Source organism: Zalophus californianus, chromosome 1 (assembly GCF_009762305.2).
Source record: "Zalophus californianus isolate mZalCal1 chromosome 1, mZalCal1.pri.v2, whole genome shotgun sequence".
NCBI classification, from domain to species: Eukaryota; Metazoa; Chordata; class Mammalia; order Carnivora; family Otariidae; genus Zalophus; species Zalophus californianus.
This window is the reverse complement of record NC_045595.1, coordinates 105843633-105869375: the sequence shown is the minus strand read 5'-3', so window position 1 is coordinate 105869375 and position 25743 is coordinate 105843633. Positions and strand designations below refer to the sequence as shown.

At 39.1% G+C, this 25743-nt stretch overlaps 2 protein-coding genes across 8 annotated transcripts in view; one reads left to right on the top strand and one right to left on the bottom strand.

Annotated features, from left to right (window-relative positions):
- The window catches only part of P2RY14 (purinergic receptor P2Y14), a 51178-nt gene extending 34646 nt beyond the window's left edge, over positions 1-16532 (top strand). For all 4 annotated transcript variants that reach the window (XM_027583933.1, XM_027583932.1, XM_027583931.1 and 1 more), the window contains 2 exons: positions 10230-10338; positions 14594-16532. In XM_027583933.1, coding sequence (XP_027439734.1) covers positions 14618-15640 — 1023 coding nt within the window. In that variant the 5' untranslated portion in view covers positions 10230-10338; positions 14594-14617 and the 3' untranslated portion in view covers positions 15641-16532. The remainder of the gene's footprint in view (positions 1-10229; positions 10339-14593) is intronic.
- Positions 1-25743, bottom strand: part of MED12L (mediator complex subunit 12L) — a 316798-nt gene that overhangs the window by 183710 nt on the left and 107345 nt on the right. The gene's annotated exons all lie outside the window — the stretch shown is intronic.

Here is a 25743-nt window from a genome sequence, read left to right as displayed (position 1 = left end):
TTCATCAGAAATTTATACAATTCTTCCTATGAAACATTTGCCAGGTCAGGTGAAAATACAAAGCTCTCTCTCCATGCAGAACAGACAAGCCAACAAAAACAAGTCTTTCCAACAGAAAACAATACTCCCTAGCAATTAACCCTTCAGAATGGCACTGACCTGGATTCAAATCTCAGTTCTACAACATACTAGTTGTAACGCGGTGGACAATTTATTCAAGCTCTCTTGACTTCAGTTTCCTCAACTATAAAGCAGGATTACTTTTTATTTTATCAGAATTACAAGAGGATTTATTTAAAAGTGCATAGCTGTAGTTTGTTCATTTTCACTGCTGCATAAAATTTCACTAAGTTTTTCTTCTTCTACCCATTCTCCTATCAATAATCCTTTGAGCTAATGCCCACATTTTTGCTATTACCACTGTTTCTATGAGCATCCTTGTACATGTTCCTTGGTATACTTCTGGAAGAGTTTTCTAGGGCATATACCTAGGAATTAAAATGCTTAGCTGCAGGGTGAGTGAATGTTCATCTTTTCCAAATACTTCCAATTCCTTTTCTAAAGTGATAAACTTTAGAAATGTAATGCTGAGCTGGGGATTTTTAAAAAAAGTCCTGGAAGACGGCACACAGCAGGAACAACTTTACAATGGAATGTATGTTCATATGGATTAAAATCATCTGTTTTCAAAGGGCAGAAATGAAGAACACAAAAACTCAAGACAGGGTTACCTCTGGGTAGGGGGAGGCAGACAGCCAGGGAGGAGCACACAGGGAGATGCAGGAGGACTGGTGGGGTTCTGGCTCTCAGCTCGGAGCTGTGTTCTTTTTACTGTGCTTTTTACCTTAGATTACATAAATTCTTCTCAAAGTATGGAATATTCCATGAAAAAGAAATAATACTTTTAAAAGCAATTAGCATTGCCTATGTCCCATACAAGGTAACGTTCCCAATGAACAGCAGTTATTGCTATAAAATGTGAGGAGACTGAAAGGGATAACAAGACACAGTGACAGTTCAATGCAGGCCGTGACTAACTTAGTTGATGGAAAAGCTCCTCCCTATGGAGGTGAAGCCACCTGGCTCCTCAAATTCCAGGGCTGTGAGTGACCCAGAACTGCAGCAAATGGAGGTGGACCGTACAGAAGGGAAGGATATGAGGCAGCCCAGGTTCCAGAAGCACCAGGCACTGAGCTCTAAGGGGGCAGGATGGATCCACAACACCAACAACGCTGCCTGCTAATAAGCGCCCAAGGAACAGATGATAGATAAAAGGCAAAGCCTGCTTTATTGATGATGATTTTAAGCAGCGTTCTAAACAAAGATTATTTTGGCTGGAAAGAGAAAGGAAGATGGCTAAGAATAGAATAAGATGAACCAATTTAAGAATTGGCAGAGAAGCTCCCCAAGGTGACTGAGAAGAACAAGTAAGCAGGGTAACAGAGAAGTCTAAGAGACTGTTAAGCACCTGCTATAGGTCAGGCACTGAGCTCAGGACTCTTCTCTCAAAACTCACACACACACACACACACACACACACACACACACACACACACAAATACGTGCATATATGCACATATATACACGTGTATGCACATATACTGTAATATATATCAACCCAAAAAATACAATACACAAGCATGTATGTGTGTATACACACACACACACACACACACACACACACACACGTGCTTTCTGTTCTTCTACTGATCTGTTTTGAAAATGTGGTGCAGGCAATTATGACCCGTCTGTCCTAATTACTTCAATATGCATCTCTGAAGAATATTCCCCAGCTTAACCATACCATTAACACACCTAGAAATATTAATTCAATAATACTGTCTAACACAGAGCCTTTATTCAGATTTACACAACTGTCCCAAAACAATTCCTATAACTCTATCCTCTACTCCCCCACCAATCACCAATCACATTCACACATTATGTTACTTCTCTTTGACCTATTTTGATCTAGAATCGCTTCCTCCCACCCCATCACATATGTTCACTTTTCATGACATTGGTGTTTTTTTTTTGAGTCTAGGATGGTTGTTTTACAGAATGATCCAAATTCTGAATCTGCCCAATTATTCATCCACGATAAGCTTTTTGACAAGGTATGTTGTGTACATCTAATGGAATAATATCTAGAGGCACAAAATGTCAAATTATCCTATTTGGGGTAAGTTTGATCATTCAGTGTCTGCCAGATATCCCTGCTGAAAAGGTACCATTTGTTCTTTGGTATTCTAAATGACTGGAGAGTGATACTTGTAGACTGGAATATCCTGTTCTCCCACAACCTTTCACTGACTGGCTTTTCACACCCACTGAAGACTGCTGCTTCATCAGTTATTACACTGAGGTTGCAAAATGGTGACTTGCTAATTCTATCATTCATTCTACATTTTCTAGCTGGTATTCTATAAAGAAGAGCTTCCCCCTGTCTGCATCCTCCCTTTTTTAATCCCTATTCTTGTTTTTGGTTTTTGTTTTGTTTTGCTTTATTTTAGAAGGAGAGACATGGGGGGAGAGGGGGATAAGGGAGAGGGAGAGAGAAACTCAAGCAGACTCCTTGCTGAGTGCAGAGCCCAATGTGGGGCTCAATCTCACGACCCTGAGATCACAACCTGAGCCGAAAACCAAGAGTCGACGCTTAACCAACTGTGCCACCCAGGCGCCCCAATCCTTATTCTTAATATTACATCCCTATTCTTAATATCACTATCAATTCCTGATTTTGGTTTATTTTTCAAAGTACTTTAATCTCTTATAGTGATTCTTGTTGATATCCAAACTGTCAAATTTAGAAGTGCCTCCAAGGCAGCTCCCATGTCCTTTTTCTACATTTCCTCATTGCACTGAGCACTTCCTTGCTTTCTGCCCACATGGTTTATCTCAACTCACCTTGTACTTTCCCTGTGCCTTATTAAAATCAGTCATTTCTCCAAGAAGCCCTGGTTCCTTTTAGTGGGCAGGAATACTTAGAAACAAGATGAGCTCACTGATACTGGCAATCAGTATTTCTCCATCTAAAGAAGGTTTTTACCTTTGTTATTTAAAGACGGAAAAGGCTTGAGCAACTTTATAGCTATTGAGCTGTCATGACTTTTAGACCTATGCATTTTTACCCTGTCTTATTAAGGACTTGTGTAGGTTTATACCTTGCAAGCAAATCACTTCTAGGCAGAGAGAGATACTGAAAATATAAGAGGAAAGCAATAATGTATAAAGATTAGAAGGAAGTCCAGAGTAGGCTGCCAAAAAAAAGGCATGGAGTAAAACCAAACCAGTCCAGGTCCAAGCAAGCCATGTGCATAAAACTACAATGGGACACTCATTACCTGGTTATTATCATATTTCTCACATACAGACATTACAGCTGAGGCAACAGTGAAATGCCATCTAATAGCTCCCATGGAGCATGGCAAGACAGAAGATGATTTTCTTATAATGTACTTGACTGACTCATACGGAAATCCACTGTAAAAGTGAAATAATCACAAATGGAATGGTCTAAAAAGGACACATACATTCAACAATGGATCCCAACCTATGGACCTAGGGCTCACAAAAAGGAAAGGTCTTTCGTTTCACATATACTCTGAGCACCACCTTTAAGATGCACAAAATGGCATCTTTCACATTTAAGTTCTACTAATTTTGAAATGAATATAGTTGCTTCATTATCACATGTTGTGTTTAATAGAATACAAATTCATTTACAGAACTGGCTAATTCAAGTGATTGTCACAATATATTTTATAAAAATCAAAGGTTACTGATTCTTCCAACATGGAGGAAGTACATCAAATGTTAGGTTTTCAAGTGTTATGTATGAGAATCAGTTTTTTACAGCATTCCCACTCCCACCTAAAGTCCAAAGTATTTATATTCTTTTGCTTGGGCTACGTACAGCTGAATCTTGAACAAACATACAGGTGGCTGATATTTGCTAAGTAGTTAAAAGTGTGGGTTTCCCAGAAATGAAAATCTATTCCCAACCCCATAGCAAAGGATATGCATTAGCGCCCTTAGCTCCAAGATCTGAAGATCTGAGTAATGCATGCCTAACTGAGAAATGCAAACATCTCAGTGAGGCAAAAGGAGGTCAGAGATTCATTTCCTTGCCTGGCCTAAGGGAATAGAACCACGTATTAAAAAACAATGCTGCAGAACAGGCTGGAAAAAAAATCAGGAATCCAAGTAGCTCAGTCTAATTCCAGGCACAGAGAGGAATCAGTTCCCAGAACTGTGAAGGCTAGAGTTTCATAGCTTCATGTCACCTTCATCAAAGACTCAGGCTTGTGTGGATTGCTAAGGAAGACCCGGCACACACTTTGGGCTTCACACTTCTTACTCCCAATCACTGAGGGCCACTTCCTGTGACTAGAACAGAGGGACCATCGGCAGCATAACCTTCCGCCTTTCTTCCTGACACAAGCACTTTGGGGCCAGGTACCCGAGGAGGTGCAGAGCACTAAGCCAAGGGTCTACTGTGCCGCTTGTAGCCCTCATTTCGGTGCAGAACATCAACCTAAAATAAACATGGGGAAGTAAGTGAAAGTGTGTGGGGGGAGCCTGACCCAGGAGAAGTCCCGGGCAGACTGAAAGTCCCAGAGACATTTGATTATTCCATTATCAGCTGAGTCACTCCCTGAACCCACACTGTTCCCTCTGCATCACATACTGCCAGGTACCAAGTACTGGATTCTTACAGAAAGGGGAACTCTATGAAGCAGCAATAACTACCCCCTCATTTTAGAGATGTAAAAACTGAAACACAGAGGCACTTCGTAACCCAGAGCTATTAAGTAATTAAGCCATATTTCTAAACAAGGTCCACTGCATCCAACATGCATGCTTTGAATCACTACACTGCACTGTCTGCCTATTAGTCCAAGAGAGCAGTAAAGAAAGAGGGAGACCTTCACATTCTGAGACCTAAGCATTTGAATGACTTACTACCTTTGAGTTACTCATTATAAAGATAAGATTTAGCAACAGCAAAAGAGCTGACTAAATTCTCTTCATATACCCAAATGCTATCAAATACACCTACCATTAAGGGACTATTCCATTGGTTCTCAACTCAGGAGCACTTAGAAATGTCTGGACACCTTCCTTTGTTGTCATAAATCATGGGGTGCTACTGGCACCTAGTGGATAGAGGCCAGGGATGCAGCTAAAAATCTTAAAAAGCACAAGACAGCTCACCCACAAAAAGCTGGAATTTTTAAAAAAAAGTCAACAGTGCCAAGGCTGAAAAACCGTAGGCCATGACAAAAAGCATAGATGCAAAATCCTCCCTGATCCATCCTGACAAGCCAGACGCAGTTCCTGCTATAGAGGCTAGCAATAGGTAACCATTTTCGTGGCCCCAAAAGTTTGGCACCTGTGCTACACCTCCCCTACCTCTATCAGCTCCCGTAATGCACTAAAACATGAAGACAGACCTCTGAGTTCTTAGATGTGCCAGTCTTGCACTTTGCTACCAGTTCTAAGTATTTTAAGGGAAGTGGTTAGAATTAATAGTAAAAACTAGATTTGGGCATTATCCGTTTATTATCCATACTAACCCACTGTCCGTTATCACACATAATTTAAGCGTGGCTCTATTCGTAGCAGAAATACACAAATTTATGATTCTCATGAGTTTTAGTCTGTAAATAGGGAGGCCCAAGAAAAAGGCCTGGCAGTCAAGATAGAGCTGAGCTTATGTATTGGTGGAAGAAGCTCCCAGATACCTGCAATTCAGCCTAAGAAGAGCATGCAGACATTTCCGATGTGACAAATAATTAGCACAGCTCCTTAATCTGAACTATGTAACCACAGCATTCATCCAATTATAAGTTAAATTGAAGCATGTTTATCAGACTCTAACTGAAGGCGAAGTCAACAGGCCATAGTGGCCAGGAGTTAGGAGGATCAAGTCAGATGTAATCAAGGCCTCATGTCTACTACAAGAGAAAACTGGCTATAGGCGACAAACAGGAACAAGCAAAGCCCTCCTTGGGCCACAGAACCCTGGGAGTCCTTGGTGGCATTCAAACCATAGACAGCAGACCTGGGTTTCCTCCAGCAGCAGCAGTCTCCACCACTTACTAATTAGTGTCATTGTGTTAATCATCGTAATGAGTGGTCCAATTCTATTCCTCTCCCAGCACATCAATGCACAAGACAGAAAGCTGAGTCAAAATCAAAAGTCACAAACACATTCATTTTTTTTTTTAAAGATTTTATTTATTTATTGGACAGAGAGAGAGGGAACAGAAGCAGCGGGAGAAGGAGAGGGAGAAGCAGGCTTCCCACTGAGCAGGGAGCCCTATGTGGGGCTCGATCCCAGGACCCTGGGATCCTGACCTGAGCCAAAGGCAGATGCTTAACGACTGAGCCACCCAGGCGCCCCCAAACACATTCATTTTTAAACACTTTCAGAAACTGGGAAAGAAAATGGAGGTTTCTCCATGCTGTGGTACCTGGAGACTAACTGGAAAACCTGAAGGTGTCCACACCTTGCAGAACTTCAAAACCTAAATAAAAAACAGAACATACATACTTGCAAACTCACACACACATTTGCACCTGCCCTTTCAAAAACAACAAAAACAAAAACAAAAATAAAAAACCAACACTGGCTAAGTGACTCCTAAAGGCAAGATTCCAGAAACCCACAACTAACATCATACTCAATGAAGGGAAACTGAAAGCTCTTACTCGAAGATCAGGAACAAGATAAGGATGTCTGCTCTCACCACTTTCATTCAACATAGTACTGGAAGTGTTAGAGCAATCAGACAAGAAATAAAAGACATCCAAATTGATAAGGAAGAAGTAAAACTGTCACGAATGGCAGATGACATGATGCTACAGAAAACCCTAAAGACTTCACCAAAAAATTATAATAAATGAATTCAGTAAAGCTTCAGAGTACAAAATATACAGAAATCTGTTGTATTTCTATACACTAATAACAAAGTAGCAGAAAGAGAAATTAAGAAAACAATTTCATTTACAATTACACCAAAAAGAATAAATTACAGAGGAATATTAACGGAGGAAGTTAAAGGCTTGTACTCTAAAAACTACCAAACACTGATGAAGGAAATCAAAGATGACACAAACAAATGGAAGGCTGTATCACACTCAAAGAATGGAAGAATACTGTTAAATGTCCATTTTACCCAAAGCAATCTACAGTTCAATGCAATCCTTATCAAAATACAAATAGCATTTTTCACAGAAGTAAAACAAGTAATGCTAAAATTTGTATGGAACTTCAAAAGATCCTATAGAGCCAAAGAAATCTTGAGAAAGATAAACAAAGCTGGAGGTAACACAATCCCAAATTTCAAGATATACTACAAAGCTAGAATAATCAAAATGGTATGGTCCTGGCACAAAAAGAGACACACAGATCAAAGGAACAGAATTGAGAGCTCAGGAAAAAAACCCACACTTCTATGGTCAATTAATCTATGACAAAGGAGGCAAGACTATACAGTGGGGGAAAAACAAGCTCTTCAATAAATGGTGCTGGGAAAACTGGACAGCTACATGCCGGAAAATGAAACTAGACCACTTTCTTATACCATACACAAAAATAAACTCAAAATAAACACCTAAATGTGAAACTGAAACCACTGAAGTCCTAAAAGAAAACAAAGGCCATAATCTCTTGGACATCAGCCTTAGCAACATTTTTTTAGACGTATCTCCTTAGTCAAGGGAAACAAAAGCAACAATAAATTACTGGGACTACACCAAAATAAAAAGCTTTTGTGCAGCAAAAGAAACCATCAGAAAAATGAAAAGGCAACGTAAATACTGAATGGGAGAAGATATTTGCAAATGAGATCTCTGAAAAGGGTTAGTATTTAATATTATATAAAACTTACACAATTCAACACCAAAACAAAATAATGTGATTAAAAAATGGGCAGAGGATTGAATAGACTTTTTTTTTTCCCCCAAAGAAGACATCCAGATGACTAACAGTCACATGAAAAGATGCTCAACATCACTGGTCATCAGGGAAATAAAAATCAAAAGCACAATGAGATGGCTGTCAGAATGGTCACTATAAGAATCTGGAGCCCAGCAGAAAATGGGTTTCTGAGAAGCACGGGGAAGGAGTCGTCAGTTACAGAGGAAAAAAAAACAGTAAAATAAACTAGCATGCTTATAATGACTCCCCCCGCCACCACCAAACACACCTAAGACCTAGAAGCAGAGGACACTGCTTACCCATACCAAGGAGTCACAATGTTAGGGAGAGAAGCAAGACCAAGAGTCAAGGTGGAAGACGTTCTAAAATATCCAACTGACCAGGAAATAAGAAAGGCCAGAAGCCTGTTGACAGATTTTAGAATACTACTGAATAGAAAATATTTTTTAAGGGTGCCTGGGTAGCTCAGTCGTTGGGCGTCTGCCTTCGACTCGGGTCATGATCCCAGGGTCCTGGGATCGAGCTCCGCATCGGGCTCCCTGCTCAGCGGGAAGCCTGCTTCTCCCTCTCCCACTCCCCCTGCTTGTGTTCCCTCTCTCACTGTCTCTCTCTCTGTCAAAAAATAAAATCTTAAAAAAAAAAATTTTTTTTAAATACAAAATATCTTATGAAATACTTAACATAAAAATTACAAAATATGACTATAAGACTGAATAAGCAGCTATACATTAATCCCCTTTCTATTCAACTCATTCTAACATCTTTGGAGACCATCTAGGATATGACATATTGGCACCAAAAAGGGGAAGAAGAAAAAAAAAAAAGATTAAGATTTTATTTATTTTGACAGCGAGAGAGGGAACACAAGCAGGGAGAGTGGGAGAGGGAGAAGCAGGCCTCCTGCGGAGCAGGGAGCCCAACATGGGGCTCGATCCCAGGACCCTGGGACCATGACCTGAGCCGAAGGCATAGGCCTAACAACTGAGCCACCCAGGCGCCCCCTCAAGTAGATTTCTATATTGTGATGAAATCTGTAATGGATAAACTCTAAGAAAGATTTTTGATTTCAGGGTTATCTAAGGGCAACTTATTTCCTACCTAGAGTCCCAATTATAGCAAAGAAAACCAAATGTTTAACCCTCCTCACCAAATATTTATTAAATGTCTATGTTCAGGGCTTGAAAAAGAAAAAAACCGCTACCCAAAGAGGGATCACCGGGCTAGCAGCATCAGCAGCACACCCAACTCCAGACCCTTAGAATCTGAGTCTTCCCGTTAGCATGATCTCCTAATGTGATCTGCACATTAAAGTCTGAGAAGTACTGGTTCAAAGAATTCAGAAAGGTGACAACATAGACCAAGGCTGAACCAAATCTAACCACCATTCTGCCAAATTCATGCTCTTCCTATCAGACAATATGGCTCTCAGGAGTTCTGTCTGCAAAATCCACACATCAGTCTCAGACTGGTGGCTCTCAGCCAGGGCAGACTGGGCCTCCAAGAGGACACTTGGCAATGTCTGATAACATTGTTGTCACAACGGGCAGGAGGAACAGGTGCTACTGGCATCTAGTAGATAGAAACCAAGGATGCTGTTAAACATCCTACGATGCAGAAAAAGCAGTCCTCCACAACAAATAATTACCTGGCCAAAAATATCAAAAGTGCAAAGGTTTTAAAAAAAAGAAAAAAAAAACTAAAACAAAAACACTTCCTTGATTTTCTAATATAATCAATCAACTTCAGTAATTTAATGAACTGATTTGAGCATCCATATCCCATGGGGGAAAAAATAAACCAGTAATTACGAACACTTCCCATCCAACACTCCATAGAGTGTAAGGTTCCCTCAAGTGCTCATACCAGGGCTGCCTGGGTGGCTCAGTCAATTAAGCATCTGCTTTCGGCTCAGGTCATGATCCCAGGGTCCTGGGATCAAGCCCCGCATGGTCGAGCCCTGAGCCGGAGCCTGGCATCGTTGGAGCCTGGCATTGTCGGGCTCCATGCTCAGCAAGAAGCTGTTTTTTCTTCTCCCCCTGCCCCTTCCCCCAGCTCCTGCTCTCACTCACTCAAATAAAATCTTAAAAAAAGAGTTCATACCAAATCAATAATCATCAACACTGACAACCAAGACCAATACAGTAAAACAACAAAGGTACATGTTGTAATATTTCATAATTATGCAAGCTAAATTCTAAAAATACATTGCTACCATATATTACTTGGACAATAAGAACATTCTGGTCTTCACTTAATTCTTCATTTTTCTCCTACAATACAGGATCATTAGTGAAGGAACACTATGGCCACTTCAAGATGACAAGCACACACTGGACTAAATTGTTTCACTGAAACGAAACCTTCTAGCAAAAAAAGAAAAAAAAATTAAGGTAATTAAAAAGACTCTCTAGTATCATCAAGAGCTTCATTAATTTTATGAAATTTATGAATGAATACTTCCTCTTCTCCAGAGAAAGTAGAATTAAGACACTCAGAATGGTGGAAGAAGATGGTCCATATGTAAGAGAAATAGAGGTCAGTGTGTATACTTACACAAAAGATGAGTACTGAGCCTCAGGCTGACTAAGCATGTTTTTATTAAGCTGAATGTTTCTGGAGTGACCATTGCTTTGTATGGCCTGTATCAGCTAAATTCTGCCTACAGAGAGCACCCAGAGGTTATATGTAATTCTCTACACTTTGAAAGCACTTAAAAGTGCCACAATCCTGACTTTATATTGTGCTAAGGAATAAGAGCACTCACTTTAAATTAGAATGAATCTGTGGCATTTAGCCACAGTTCTAGCTGTGCAGAAAGACTGAGAGAAAGCAATTTATGTGTTCCTATTAGACTTTAATAGCTATCTTTTGGTCTCATGAATCCCATCCTGCCATGTTCTTTAATTATGTTACCAAAAGACCCAAGTGATGGAATAAATTAAAATATTCCATGCCATTTCATTGTCTTTTACCTGATTTGTGGGATAAGGAGGAGCCCCACCTACAAGAAGCTAAAGACATACTCTTAAGTGCCCCTTTTTAAAAAGTTCTGCCACATATAGAAATCTTTCTTCAAGGTAGTCTCAAGAACTTAGGAAGCATTGTTTACTTTCCTGAAGCTTTCACTACAGAAATTCAAGATAAACTCAAAAATTCAAGATAAACCTACATGGTCAGAGCTGGCTACACCTCCACAAACTGGCTCACCAGAGCATCCACTTTTTGGCTGACTGTCATCCAAAGATCTTTTCCCCCTTTGTTTTTCTTCCTTTGCCTATCTCTCATCTTTAACAGGCTGGGACAAGCTGCTTAGAAAGAGTGAACCAACCAAGAGCCTGGGACAGAAAAGGGAGAGTAGTTGGATCACACGAAGACATTCTTTGTTTTCTTTCTGATTCACTTGTTTCTTATTTTTGCATCATTATATAAAACCAGCATCAATATGTGACTATTTCCTCCATTTATGAAATGATTTGAAGTTTCGGTTAGGACCCTTCATCAGGACATTAAATCATCTCTACACTAAAGATAAGGAGAGGAGCCTGGGCAGATGTTACAAGGTCAAAGTGATACAAACAGGTCTCTGTTAGGATCTTGTCCTGTTTTTCATCGAACACATATTCCTACATTTTGGTCTCAATATACAATTGCCCTCACTTTCCATAGATGTCTCAAGATAGCTCTGTTTTCACACATCTCTCAATTTATCACTGTATAAAAGGCTGCCACACTCTGAGACACCAAGACCAAGTACAGTAAAACATGTACCTAGAGGACACAATGCCCTACCATAAACACCACTGTTCAAGAAAAGAAGTATTTAAGAACTTAAAAATTACTGCCAGAATTGTCTTGGGCTTACTTTTAGCTCATTCCTCAAGTAGAGTGTCCCTTTGTCTCTACTGTATCTAACCAAATAACACAAGCAACAGTGATACCCTGCTCTTTTCCCAACCAGCATGTATCAAACCTTTCTATCCTAAAACAGAGACTCTTACCCGTGATTGTTTCAAAACAGGTCAAATTAGCAAGAAGGTGATTGAGGGGAAAGACCCAAGCAAGCCTTGAGTATTCACTCCATTTCACAAGGCTCTTCTGCTCTAGAAGTTTACCTGGATCAGTCACCACCTCCATCAACCTCAAAGAGAGAGATGGGAGCAAGAAGGCAATAATGCACATCACAAGGGCATGTATGCTCAGATTCTCAACACTTTCAGGATTCTGAGAACACAGTTCTCTGGACCCATGACATCAGGCTATCAGGAAAGAAGACAAATTATTTAGTAGACACACTCTTTGCCATAGTGGACATTTAAAAATAGAAAATGTAGCCCCTTGGCTTACTATCTAAATTTGAAACAGATTATATAGACTTACAGAAACGCAAATGACTACAAAATATTATGACCAGAGCCAAGTGTGCAAGAAGTAAGATTTCCTTCCAAAGGAAGTGCAAGGAATGGCATAATCAAATGGCTAGAAGTATTTCCAGTGTTACCATATGGTATGTATGAAGAAGAATACACAGAAGCAAGGTATTCTTGTATAGGAAGTAGCATACCAAGTTTGCACATACGATTGTTTTATTTGGAATGTGAATGAATTTCATATTCCACATTTCCAAACTTAACTTCCTCACACTTTCGTCATTTTACTAACATAGCCGTTCACTCATTGTTTATAAACACCGTGCTTGGCGCCAGAATACAAACATGAACAAGACACATTCTCTGATCTCAAAAGAACCATTATCCTCTATAATCATTCTTTCCCATGACCCCTGACTACCTGTAAATTTCTTAAGAGCAACAATTCATGTCTTGAATTCCCAGAATGCATGTCCTTTTTATTTCACAAATATTTTAACTATCTCATGTCCTAAATATAATGCTAGGAATACAATGGTAAAAAAAAATGACATGATCTATGAAGGGGCTTACCACAGGAAAACAAAAACAAATGGATGGAGAGATGAGTGTTGAGACAGGAGAAAGGCACAGAACCAGGGGCACACATACAAAAGGACCTCACACCCAACCCACTCCAACTAAAGGGTAGGAGGGTCAAGTTTTCTAGGAAGTGATATCCAACCTGAGCCTCAATGATGAAGAGAAGTTAATGAGCCAAGAAGGTAGCAAAAAGGTCTTCCACACAAATCAAAGCTTGTGCAAAGGTCAAAGGTAAGATAAATCATGGAACCTACGAAGGGACAGATGGGTTCAGGAACTCATCGCTGAGGATTAAGGAAGCAGGGATCATCAGATCAAGAAGGGACTTTGTCAGGTTAGCATTAAAGAGTTAGGACTTTATCCCGAGGCCAAGGAATGACCACTGAAGGGTTTCAAGCAGGATGCTGATATTACATAAAAGATGGACAGTGAACATTTGCTTTGATGTATCAAATAATCTTTCAAAGAAGTTCTAATCTTCCCTGTGCTCTAAAATCAGTATGTCTGACATCAGAGAAGAATATACAGGATTCCCTAACAAAAGAAGGTTTTGGGTAATACTTAGGACACTGTTGGCCAATAAAAATGTGATGCAAAATAATGTATGTAATTTTAAATTTTCTAGTAGCCATATTCTTAAAAAAGTAAAATTACATGAAAATAATATATTTTATTTAATGAAATATTTCTAAAACATTTCGATAAGTAATCAATATTAAAAATACTGAGGTATGGGGCACCTGGGTGGTTTAGTTGATTAAGTGTCTGCCTTTGGCTCGGGTCATGATCCCAGGATCCTGGAATCAAGCCCCACATCCACTGGGCTCATTGCTCACTGGAGAGTCTGCTTCTCCCTCTCCCTCTACCTGCTGCTCCCCCTGCTTGTGCATTCACACTCTCAATCTATCAAATGACTAAAATCTTAATTAATAAATAAATAAATAAATAAATAAATAAATGTAAAATAAAAATATTTTACATTTTTTGGGGGGGTACTAAGTCTGAAGTTCAGTGTGCATTTTACACTTACATCACATCTCAATCTGGACAGGCCACATTATGTGCTCTATAGCCACAAATGGTTGGTGGCTACCATATCAGAGTAGACCTAGAAAATACTTTGCAATTTTCTGGAATTTTTAAGGTACATTTATCATTTGTAGTCATTTTCTACTTTATAAAAATAATGCAAATCAGTTTTTTAATGGGAAAAAAAAAAGAATAACTCCATTTTGGAAGATAGTCATAATCCCATACCAGCTACATTTGGATGTGTATTTTTATAGGACACTATCCTATGTCCAAAACATATGTAAGATAGGCTTTTAAAAAGGTCAATATAAAGGTTAATACATTAAACAGAGTTCTGAATAAATGAAACATTTTGTTTTTACAGTTTTGTTACTTTTTGAGACGATATTTAAAGCGTACTTTCGGGGCACCTGGGTGACTCAGTCATTTAAGCGTCTGCCTTCCGCTCGGGTCGTGATCCCAGGGTCCTGGGATCAGCCCTGCATCGGGCTCCCTGCTTGGCAGGAAGACTGCTTCTCCCTCTCCCACTCCCCCTGCTTATGTTCCCTCTCTCGCTATATCTCTCTGTCAAATAAATAAATAAAATCTTTAAAAAAAAATTTTTTTAATTCTTTATTAGACACCATAAGTGCTCTTTGAGTGACTACTTGACTTTGCTTCCCAGGCCTCCACCTCCCAAAGTTACAAAATGATCAATTCCACCACCACACAGCCTCCAGAGGAGTCCTGCTCCCGGAACATCCTCATCACTCAGCAGATCATTCCTGTGCTGTACTTTGTGGTCTTCATCGCAGGGACCCTGCTCAATGGTGTATCTGGATGGATATTCTTCTACGTGGCCAGCTCCAAGAGTTTCATCGTCTATCTCAAGAACATTGTCGTTGCTGACTTTCTGATGAGCCTGACCTTTCCCTTTAAGATCCTTGCCGATTCAGGGCTAGGGCCCTGGCAGATCAATGTGTTTGTGTGCAGGGTGTCTGCTGTGCTCTTCTATGTCAATATGTATGTCAGCATCGTGTTCTTTGGGCTCATCAGCTTTGACAGATACTATAAAATTGTAAAGCCTCTTTCGACTTCTTTCATCCATTCAGTAAATTACAGCAAACTCCTGTCAGTGGTGGTCTGGATGCTCATGCTCCTTCTGGCTGTCCCCAACATTATCCTGACCAACCAGAAGGCTACTAACGGGAAGGTGACACATATAAAATGTGTGAAACTTAAAAATGAACTGGGACTTAAGTGGCACAAAGCATCAAACTACATCTTTGTGGGCATCTTCTGGATTGTGTTTTTTCTGTTGATCATTTTCTATACTGCTATCACGAGGAAAATCTTCAAGTCCCACCTTAAGTCTAGAAGGAATTCCATTTCGGTCAAGAAGAAATCTAGCCGCAATATATTCAGCATCATGTTTGTGTTTTTTGTCTGTTTTGTACCTTACCACATTGCCAGAATTCCCTATACGCAGAGCCAAACAGAAGCTCATTACAGCTGCCAGTCTAAAGAAATTTTGCTCTATGTAAAAGAATTCACTCTGCTACTGTCAGCTGCAAACGTATGCCTAGATCCTATTATTTATTTCTTTCTGTGCCAGCCATTTAGAGAAATCTTATGTAAGAAACTGCACATCCCATTAAAAACTCAGCATGACTCAGAAACTTCCAAAACCAAAAGAGGAAATACAATGCATGAAAGCACAGACACTCTGTGAATTCCCACCTCCTTTCAAACAAAATCCATGTACACATATTGCAGTCTTCAGTTACATAAGACTAAATAAGAAACATGTCCATGCTAATAAGTATAATCTCTAGGCATTACAATCCAATTTAGTATAATAATAAAAACAAAATATAAGTTTTCCTGCTTTTTTATAACATCAGAGAAAAAAGTAACACATGCATTACTCCATTTTATTCCTTCGAAGCAGAAGATTTAAATCACTAGCCTGGTCAGTTAATGTAGAAATTTAAATAGCATAAAGAAAATAGGAAGCAATCAAGGCAATTCACTGGGGTGTCTTCCTTCTCTAAATACAAGGATTAAGTTATGTGGTTTTTTATGTTTTATATGGAGACTTATTAAGCCACTAAATGAGCCTGGAGCTCTGGTGTTAAAATATTTTTAAGTGGACTCTATTGAAGGAAGCTGGATATTGGGAAGCGTTGCCGGCAACTTCCCCTGTTCAATGGCACTGGGAAAAAAACACGCTGACTGGAACAAAGACAAAAACATACACACATACACTGTGTGTACATACATACACCTAGGGGCAGAGGAAGGAGTCTTCTTAGAAAGCAAGAGGACTTGAAAAAAAGGAAAATCTAGGATTTACAATTATGAGTGAAAAATTACACATAAAGTGAAAATCTACATATCACATTTTCTGAAAAAGCAGATGAACTTAAAATGTGCAGATATGGGATATGGTTGCTGGCTTGTGAGTTATCAAAACTATTTCTCTGCTATTAACTGGCTAGAAGATATCTAGGCCATCTTCCAAATGTTCTTCTCAAACTATTTGTAAGTCATGTGCATATACTTTTTTCCCTTACTACATATATATATATAATAATAATATATAGTAAAGAAATTATTTTCAATAATGTTCAGTTTTTCTTTCTTAAAAATCAAGGTAGGTGGGGCACCTGGGTGGCTCAATTGGTTAGGCATCTGCCTTCAGGATCCCAGGGTCCTGGGATCGAGCCCCACATCTGGCTCCCTGCTCAGTGGGGAGTCTGCTTCTCTCTCTCCACCTGCCCCTCACCCTGCTTGTGCTTTCTCTCTTTTTCTCAAATACATAAACAAAATCCTTAAAAAAAAAAAAAACTTAAAAAAAAATCAAGGTTGGAAAAAATAATGCCAATATTCTTCATAGTCATGACATGGGTGGTCTCTTTAATAGGCTAATTATGCATAAAGGAAGGAAGACAGTTACCTAGTGTATTCAAAATTTTTATTTGCCACAGACTTTCCAAAATAAGTACTTCATATGCTCTGGGACCTCATCAGATTTTAGGGAAAACTCGGAAAATACACCTTAAATTGAGGAAGAGCTGGGAAGGTATTTACTCTCTGTGTCCACCTTCCACCCTCGTAAAAACTCCCTGCTCCCAATTCTGGGTCAAATTATCCTCTCTCAAAAAGAAACAAATCACCAACCTATGACAAATATGCTTGGCAAAACTAAGCTTGCCATATATGTTTGGTTAAATACATCTGCAGAAGAAATTGGCTGTGCTTATTCTTCACAATTCCCACTGGCCAGGACAAATGAGTAAATACTGGTGTTTTACATGCCCCCTCCCCACCCCGGGAGAAAATGAAAGTTATAAAGAAAATGAGGAGCACCAAATAATGTCTTTGTAACCACTGTGCTAAAGCAGATGGGTAATGTAGAAATCAAGATTTTTCAGGAAGCAACATGCAAGCCAGGTAAGAATACTGTAAAGCAACAACTGATTAACAGTTACTGCATATCAGGTCCAGAACTACAACAAAAAATATAGTAGAGCAATGGCAACAGTGGACCAATCCAGAAACTTCCCTGAGATTAACAGCACTATTTTTTTTAATTATGTTATGGACTAATTTCTGTAGCTAGTTTATAGTACAGTTTTATAATATATATTTATCTCTGAGAAAGTAAAATAACACTTAATCATATTTGTAGAAGCAATGCTATGAAACAGTTGTAAGTATTTTAAAAAGTGACATAGGGGAAAGGAAAGCCACATGTTGTTAAAGTGGTTCTTCTGTGGGGATGTCCTGTCATGAAAAGATAATTTGCATGCCATTGGTATTTTGCAGAGAACTGGTGAGCAAAAGGCAGTAAGAGCTCTTTACCGTTGAAGACCAACCACACCATACCAGTTCTCTCCCAACCCCTCCCCACGCAAACCTCACAGTGTGGTTTACCCAAAAGGAAACCTCCTATCACTCTGGGGGGATGACCTGATGTCAGTTATTTTTTTGTATTAATAAAGATACTTTTTTTTCTTCTTCTTCTTCTTGTCCAGAGTCAAAAGATATAAATAGCAGCAATGGGGTTAAGGACAGAATAGAAAGCTAATGGCATATACTTTACTAACATCATCAAGTAGAAACAAAACTTAGTATAAGGGTGTTTTCTAGATTTCTGGATTAATCTTCTAGGTAAACTCAATGGATCAGAATTGTTTAATTTGTAGGTGACCAAAAAAATACAACTAAAATTGGACTCCTGGAATAAAAAGAGATTTACTGGCTAATAGACCTAAACGTTCAAAGTTGTGGGTATGGCTTAATTTAAGGGCTGACAGAGGGCCTAAGCTGATGTAACTAAAGCTGGCTTTATACCATTTTTGCAGCCACCTTCCACGGTATTAGTTTCAACTCAAAGGAAGCTGTGAGCTCTTCTTTTGTGGTAGCAAAATGAAAGAAGCACTTCTAGACCTTAAATATTCACAGCCAGTCCTCCAGAGAATTTCTTCAGAAACCTGGGACTTGGCTCTCATTGGGTCATACTGGCTCATTTTCCATCCCAACCTGTGGCCAGTGGAATAGACATGCTGGTCAATTATGGCTGGACCCTGATATTAGAGGCAGAGTGGGCACTGTGATAGGCCCAGGGACAAGAACCAGAGAAAGTGAATTTCTCAAAGGAAAAGTCTCATTTTTACTGCTGGGGAAATAGAGTCTGGAGGCTGAGGAGATAACCAGCAGATGAGTACCACTGGCAGTAGGCAGCCTTTTTATAAACAACCATTGTGAGATTCATGCATCTCAGTGGGCAGGTTTCATGTGTAATCTTAGATGATTATGATCTTTGTTTCTTGATTCTTATCACAAATATTTCTTTAATTTAAAAAAAAAACTTCAGAATATTTCCATATAGGTACTGAGTCAATTACACATATCAAAATGGAATCATGGTTTGGTTAAAATGTACGAATTCCTATCAATGGGGGATTTTTAGTCATAGTCAAGAGTCACTTTTGAATACCTTTCTGTTAGATTTCTGCAGTCCACATGCTGCAAAGCAGCTACTGGCTTATCAACTTCTAGCCACAGAAGTGTTTTTTTTTTTTTTTTTTTTTTTTTTTTTAATTGCTGCCCCAACAAATAAAAACACGGGGAAACAGTTGGCTGCAGCTAAGGGCCTGCTGGCCTCTCCTGGTGAGGCAGAAGCTCTCAACTCACTATCGTTCCCAGCTTCCCTTGTTTTCTATTGTTTCTTACAACAATGTGTATCATGCCTTCTTTTCTATCATAGGCACCTGAGTTTATAAGCCACCCCGGGCACCCTGAGCACTTGAGGAGTTGCACTACAGCTTTCTCTACAGAAGGACCTGGAAAATGTTCCCTGTTAACCAGGTACACTCCAAAGCAGTTTCAGGGCTGGCAGAAAATATAAGAAGCTATGCCATTTTTATCTCTCCCACCTGCAACAGAAGTTCGAGTACAAGCATGAAAAGAGTTATTATAAAAAACAGGCCCATCTCAACAACAATGAAATATATGAAAAGTATTTTCATTGACAATGACTACTTGCTACTTTTTGAATGTGTTCATTGTGTCAATCTGACTTCTCTCATGGTCACAGTTAAGATCTCCGTGACCCATCTCAACCCACTTCACCTTCAGTGCTTTGGGGAACTGAAATACAAGACTCTGGACTCAGAGTCATCTTGCTCTACTTCCAACCTCCAGATGTCACCAGCTCCAATCCACAGAGTGTCAGTGTATCAGGCGAAGCCCAGAGTTAACACTAATTCCTGCTTCCCTCACAAATCCCAGGTCACTGGTATAACTGCTAAATCCTCCTCCAAAGTGCATGATAAAGTCCTAAGGGCTTACTTTCCTATCATTTCATCTCCTGACACAGAAGTCCACTGAAATATGGCTCTCATCATCTCCATACAATACTTCACACTACTTAATATGATAATCCCTTTTCTAAACTAAAAGATTCTCTACATATAACCAGGAGCTTTTTTAAGCTGTTAATTATTTACATTCTACTTTTTTACACCATAGCTTTCTGAAGGAACACTAGATCTCTCTGATATTTACTGACTAAAATGAGAAGTTAATCCTCGTTTTGTTTGTAAACTAACCACCAATGTCAACTCCATATTAAATTCACTTTTCTAGTTTAAAAAAAAATACCACTATTAAAAAAATAAATAAAAAACTTGCAATGCCATGACCAAATGTATTTTCTTATCTGGGTAATACTATGAAAGTAGTTAGGTAAATAAAAACGAAAATGTTCTTTTTTAATAGGAAAACGAGGACTTCTATCAATGCTATTTAAAATAAGAGTTACTTAAGTGTTTAAAAAGTTACATTCAGAATGTCCTCGTTATTGCACAGCGAAAAAAATCATCAACAAAACCAAAGGCAATCTACTGAATGGGAGAAGATATTTGCAAACGATATATCCAAAAAGGAATTAGTATCCAAAATATATAAAGAGCTTATAAAACTTTACACTAGAAAAATAATATGATCAAAAAATGGAGGACTGAATAGACATTTTTCCCAAAACAGCCTATAAATGGCCAACAGACTCATGCTCAATATCACTCATCATCAGGGAAATGCAAATCAAAACCACAATAACATATCACCCCATACCTGTCAGAATGGCTAGTGTCAAAAAGACAAGAAATAACAAGTGTTGGCAAAGACGTAGAGAAAAAGGAACCCTTGTGCACTGTTGGTGGCAGTGTTAATTGGCGCAGCCAAACTGTAGAAAACAGTATGGAATTTCCTTAAAAAATTAAAAATAGAGTGGCGCCTGCATGGTTCAGTCGGTTAAGCGTCCCAACTCCTCCTCTAACTCAGGTCATGATCTCAGGGTCATGAGATCAAAGCCCACGCAAGGTCCTCTTCCTCTAGCCGCCCCCCCCATGCGTGCGTGTGTGCTCTAATAAATAAATAAATCTTTTTTAAAAATTAAAAATAGAAATACCATATGATACAGTAACTCCTGTACTGGACACTTACTCAAACGAAATGAAAACACTAATTTGAAAAGATATATGCACCCTATGTTTATTGCATTATTTACAATAGCCAAGATAGGGAAGCAACCCAAGTGTCCACCCATAGATGAATGGATAAAGAAGTGGTGTAGATATACAATGGAATACTACTCAGCCATAGAAAAGAATGAGATCTTGCCATCTGCAACAACACGTATGGACCAAAGCAAAGTGAAATAAGTAAGACCAAAAGACAAATACCGTATGACTTCACTTACATACAGAATCCAAAAAACAAATAAATACAGAAATAAAAGCAGAAGTAGAATGTTCTGGTTATGATGATAAGGCACTAAGGAATATCTACTATCTAAAAGAGAAGGAATAAAATAAAAAAAATCTATGCTTTATCAAATAATGGGGTAGCACTAAAAACATAGTAAGCCAATACTCAAACTCACCTTTCTACCTGTCAAGCTGGATGCTCTCCTCAGACTTCCCTTGCCAAGACTGAAACCAAAGTCTACTCCCCTCCCACCCCTAAATCACAGCCCCATACCATACTCTGCAGTGGTTCCCAGTGCCCATGATCTGGGTACTTCCCATCTCATTTCAGCTCCTCATTGTTTCTCACTCAAAATGACCACACCATAATCATCCCCTACCTGGTTTCTTGTCCGCTGCTTTCTCCCCTAACCCTATGGAATCCAACACCCACAGATTTACCAAGTACTGAGCTCTCCAGGGTTATTAAAGCATCTAAGATTGCCTAAAGCGATCTAAGATTTGGTCTCAGGCAGATCCTGCTCCGATACTCCAAGCACCCAGATTGCCTGAGAATCACCAAACACTCCCCACATCTCATTCATCTGCATCATCTGCCCATGCTGACACCATTCCCTCACTCCTCCAAAGCATCTCTTTACCACACCTCAGTCGGAAGGACTGTACTTCCTGGACTCCTACCAGTTCTAACTAACAGTATCACCGCAGGTACTGCAGATTCCTTATCACCCTCTCCACACCGTAACCTTTAAACATAACAAAAATATTCTCTAGCACCGGAGCTAAGGGGGCAGCCTGCAGTCAATAAACATTTGTTAGAATTTTCCTTAAGTACGTGATCAAAAAACAAAGACTCACATGGCAAGGGACAGGGAGAATTTCTCCAGAGAACCTTCTCCTAGAAGGTAACAACAGAGTTCGTAAAATGTATTCTGAGCTTTGAAAATGTGTTACTCACAACCTCTTCGGAAAAGGACCACAACTACTCAAGGGGAGAGAAAATGAACTTCAGTGACTAAAAACAAAGAAGATAACCTTTAAAAGTTCTTTCTTAGGGGTTTCCCTTATTATTTCATATCCATCACTCAAATAGCCCACAAATGAAAGGTCAAATGAACTGCATGTTGGCCCAATACCACCGTATGGTCAATACAAAGAACCAAAAGGAGAATGAATACACCCAGCCACTCTTACAACCGAGTTCGCATTCCAGGAATATGTAAAACACTTTTGCCTTCAAAATACTTCCAACTTTTTACTCTGTTTTATTAAAAAGGGAAAACCGAGATAGCATTTAAGTAATGCAGAAACACCAACATCTTGGAAGCTCTGTGTCTGTCTATGTCTCATTTAAAAAGGACTCTTATCTAATCACATCTGTCGCTCCCAGATTTGAAGCTACCAATCTCAGTGAGAGTCAGGGAAAAAAGTCTTTGGACTAATCCAGGTGGCAAAGGTGATTATGTGCCTTAAAAATTTTTTTCAAAACGTGAACCTAAAGCACAGTGGCTTGAGAGAAGGCAGAGAGCCACACACACATTGCTAGAGAAATGTCTTGATCACCAGCATTTCTTAACCAAGGAACAGCCCCCTACCCAAAGATCATAACAAAAGCTTCAGGATGCAAACAATTTTGAGTTGAGAGCATCCTGAGTTGCAAACTCCGTGAGTGGAGTGGGCACAGTAGCATACCGTTCGCACTGCTCAGTGGTACTAGAATTCAAACTAAGGGGGTGGCCGGGCAACAGGGCAGGGGGTGGCTGGTTGGACGCGCTGGCCTCCTTTGTAACCACTGTTTCTGCCCAACACTTTCATTTTAAGAAGCATAATGAAGTACTAGGTCACTGGAGTCTGTGCAGCTCTGGCCAAGGCCTTAGTTTCCCCATCTGTACAGAGTGGGCTTTCCTAACATATCATGAATTTCCTTAAAGAAAATAAGTTCACAGACCCGTGTCTGGCTGTGGCAGTGGCTACCTACTCCAATATTCATTTTCCCGTTCCCTATTAGCTCCAAAGGGCTACTACGCTATGTTTAAAAAATAAATTTTAAGGATGTTAAGCATTAAGAACGACACTTCTACTGAAATACTGTTTGGTATTTGTGTTCAATAAATCAAAAGCATGATTTGTGTGTATGGGGAAGTTAACTACAATAAGCTTTTCTTTGTCAATTCATGGGGCAATTTTGCTTTTTCAGTTTTTATTTAAAACAAAATATCCATTAAAGTAACTAGTATGTCATTTCTTAAAAAGTCTTGCCATGACCAAGGTCAGGAAAAATAAATTCACCTCACTTCTTCCCACTTGGGTTTCTTAAAATACTAGGTTAGTGATGACATGTAATTTCCCAGAACACTAACAAAATACACTCTGAAAAACATTTGTTCTTAATGAAACAGATAAAGAAGTGACTTCTGGAAATTTCAAATGGAACTCGTGTTAAAAACAAAACAGGGATGGTAGCCCCAAAAAAATGTATTTCCACTCTGAATAAAATTCCACAAAATATCAGATTGCCTCAAGGTCATTCTCAAAGGAAGAACATGGTTCAGTTTCACTATTAAGAGACTGGTTTCGGGGCGCCTGGGCGGCTCAGTTGGTTAAGCATCTGCCTTGGGCTGGGATGGAACCCCGCTTTGGGCTCCCTGCTCAGCAGGGAGTCTGCTTCTCCCTGTCCATCTGCCGCTCCCCCCTGCTTGTGCTCTCCTGCTCTCTCTCTCTCTCAAATAAACAAAAGCTTACAAAAAAAAAAAAAAAAAAGACTGGTTTCTCACCATTCCAAAAAAGAAATGGAACACTGAGAACTAGGGTCCTTCAGCTCTTTTCTACCTGGCAATCCAGACACAAAAACTGTGGCCGCAGTAGATTTTTAAGGATAGTTGAATATACTTCTTAATTCTGTCTGGCTATACCCCCCAAAGTGAACAAGGAAGTAAACATATAGCTATGCCTACCATAAAAAAGAAAAAAGAAACTATACTACAAAACACCTCTCATTCCAGTTTTTCTGCATACCATGTTAGAACCATTCACCACTCCACAGGCAGCCAGCTCCATCTCATCAAATTCTCTCCATCCCTCCCTCTCTGTCCCCCACTGCATGTAAACCCCAAGCACCACTGCTTACTTACTTGACAATCTGCAAGGGTGTCTTTTCTGAAGTGTGTTTTTCCTTGAGTCCTATCCAACAACAATGCACACAAATCTTCAAGGACGGATCCTTTCCTAGCACTGTTAATAATGAGAGTTAACACTGGTTCTTAACCAAAAAACAAATACAAAGTTTAAGATTTGGGATTTTTCATCTAACTTGTAAGGGAATATATGTAAAAAGTTTTCTTCTGCAACATGATGATAATAATAGCAGTAATAATTATTATTCATATTCACTATTGTTATTATTACTACATGAATTTAGGAGAACACCAGAACCCGAGAAACAAATGACCACCATCAACATAAGCATCCTTACATTGTTTTTTTTCCCCAAAAAGTTCCCTTAAACTCTCCTTAAATTCCCTTTAGCTTGACATCTCATTTAGTTAAGAGATTTTTCTTTTTAAAAACCAAAGAGATTCATTTTGGATTCTGGAGAGGCTTATTTTATTATTATTATTATTATCTGGAAAACTGACTAAGAATTATTAGGAGAAAAGGAGACAAAACCAAAGCACCTACCAAACCAACGAAGCAACACTAGAAATCAGACCCTAACTGACCAAGAAATGGTTTTGCACTTAAAAATCAACTTTGGACCAGCAGACTTAGTACTCCAGAAAATATGGTTGAGACATGAGCTCAACCTCTTTTATAAAAGCTACACTTCTAAAAGAAAGATAACATAACAAAGCCAATCCATAACATGGATGAGATACAGTGACTTTTTATTAGGTCTCTCACCATGCTGAGCTCCATTCAGACACTCAGTAAACACGTGCTCACCACAGACAGAATGATCATTTACCCAAACAATTTAAATACACAGGACGGTCCCTTTACATACAATCTATTAATTACTAAATACCAGGCTCAATTCATTAAGCAGTTTGGGCCAAACTGACAAATACTCATGGCAGGCCTACTCTTGTTAACTTAGAGAAACAGATCCGATATATCTTTAAAAGAAAAAATTACAACTATACAACAGCACACACAATATAACAACATTTTAGTGAGTGTGCACACACATAGAAAAATTTTAAAATCTGTGCCGAAATTTGTGCCAATTTATGTACCAAAACTGTTAACAGTAATTATCTCTGTGCATATAATTTTCTTCTTCTGTTTATACTTCCAGATTTTTCCACAATGAAAAAAGAATAAAGATAAATAAAACATGATCTTTACCAGACTATGTTAAATCACATCTTTTCTTTATTAACAGAGGTCTCAGCAGAACCCAAACTGCCAACAATTGTCTTAATTATAACTTCAAAAAGCTGGTGGGTGTCAGTATGTATACTTAAGAAATTCTGCTTAAAGACCTAATATATTTAACTCATAACCCCTTTCAAGGCACAAAAAGTGATGTTCTTTAAAATCATTATGATGGAAAACA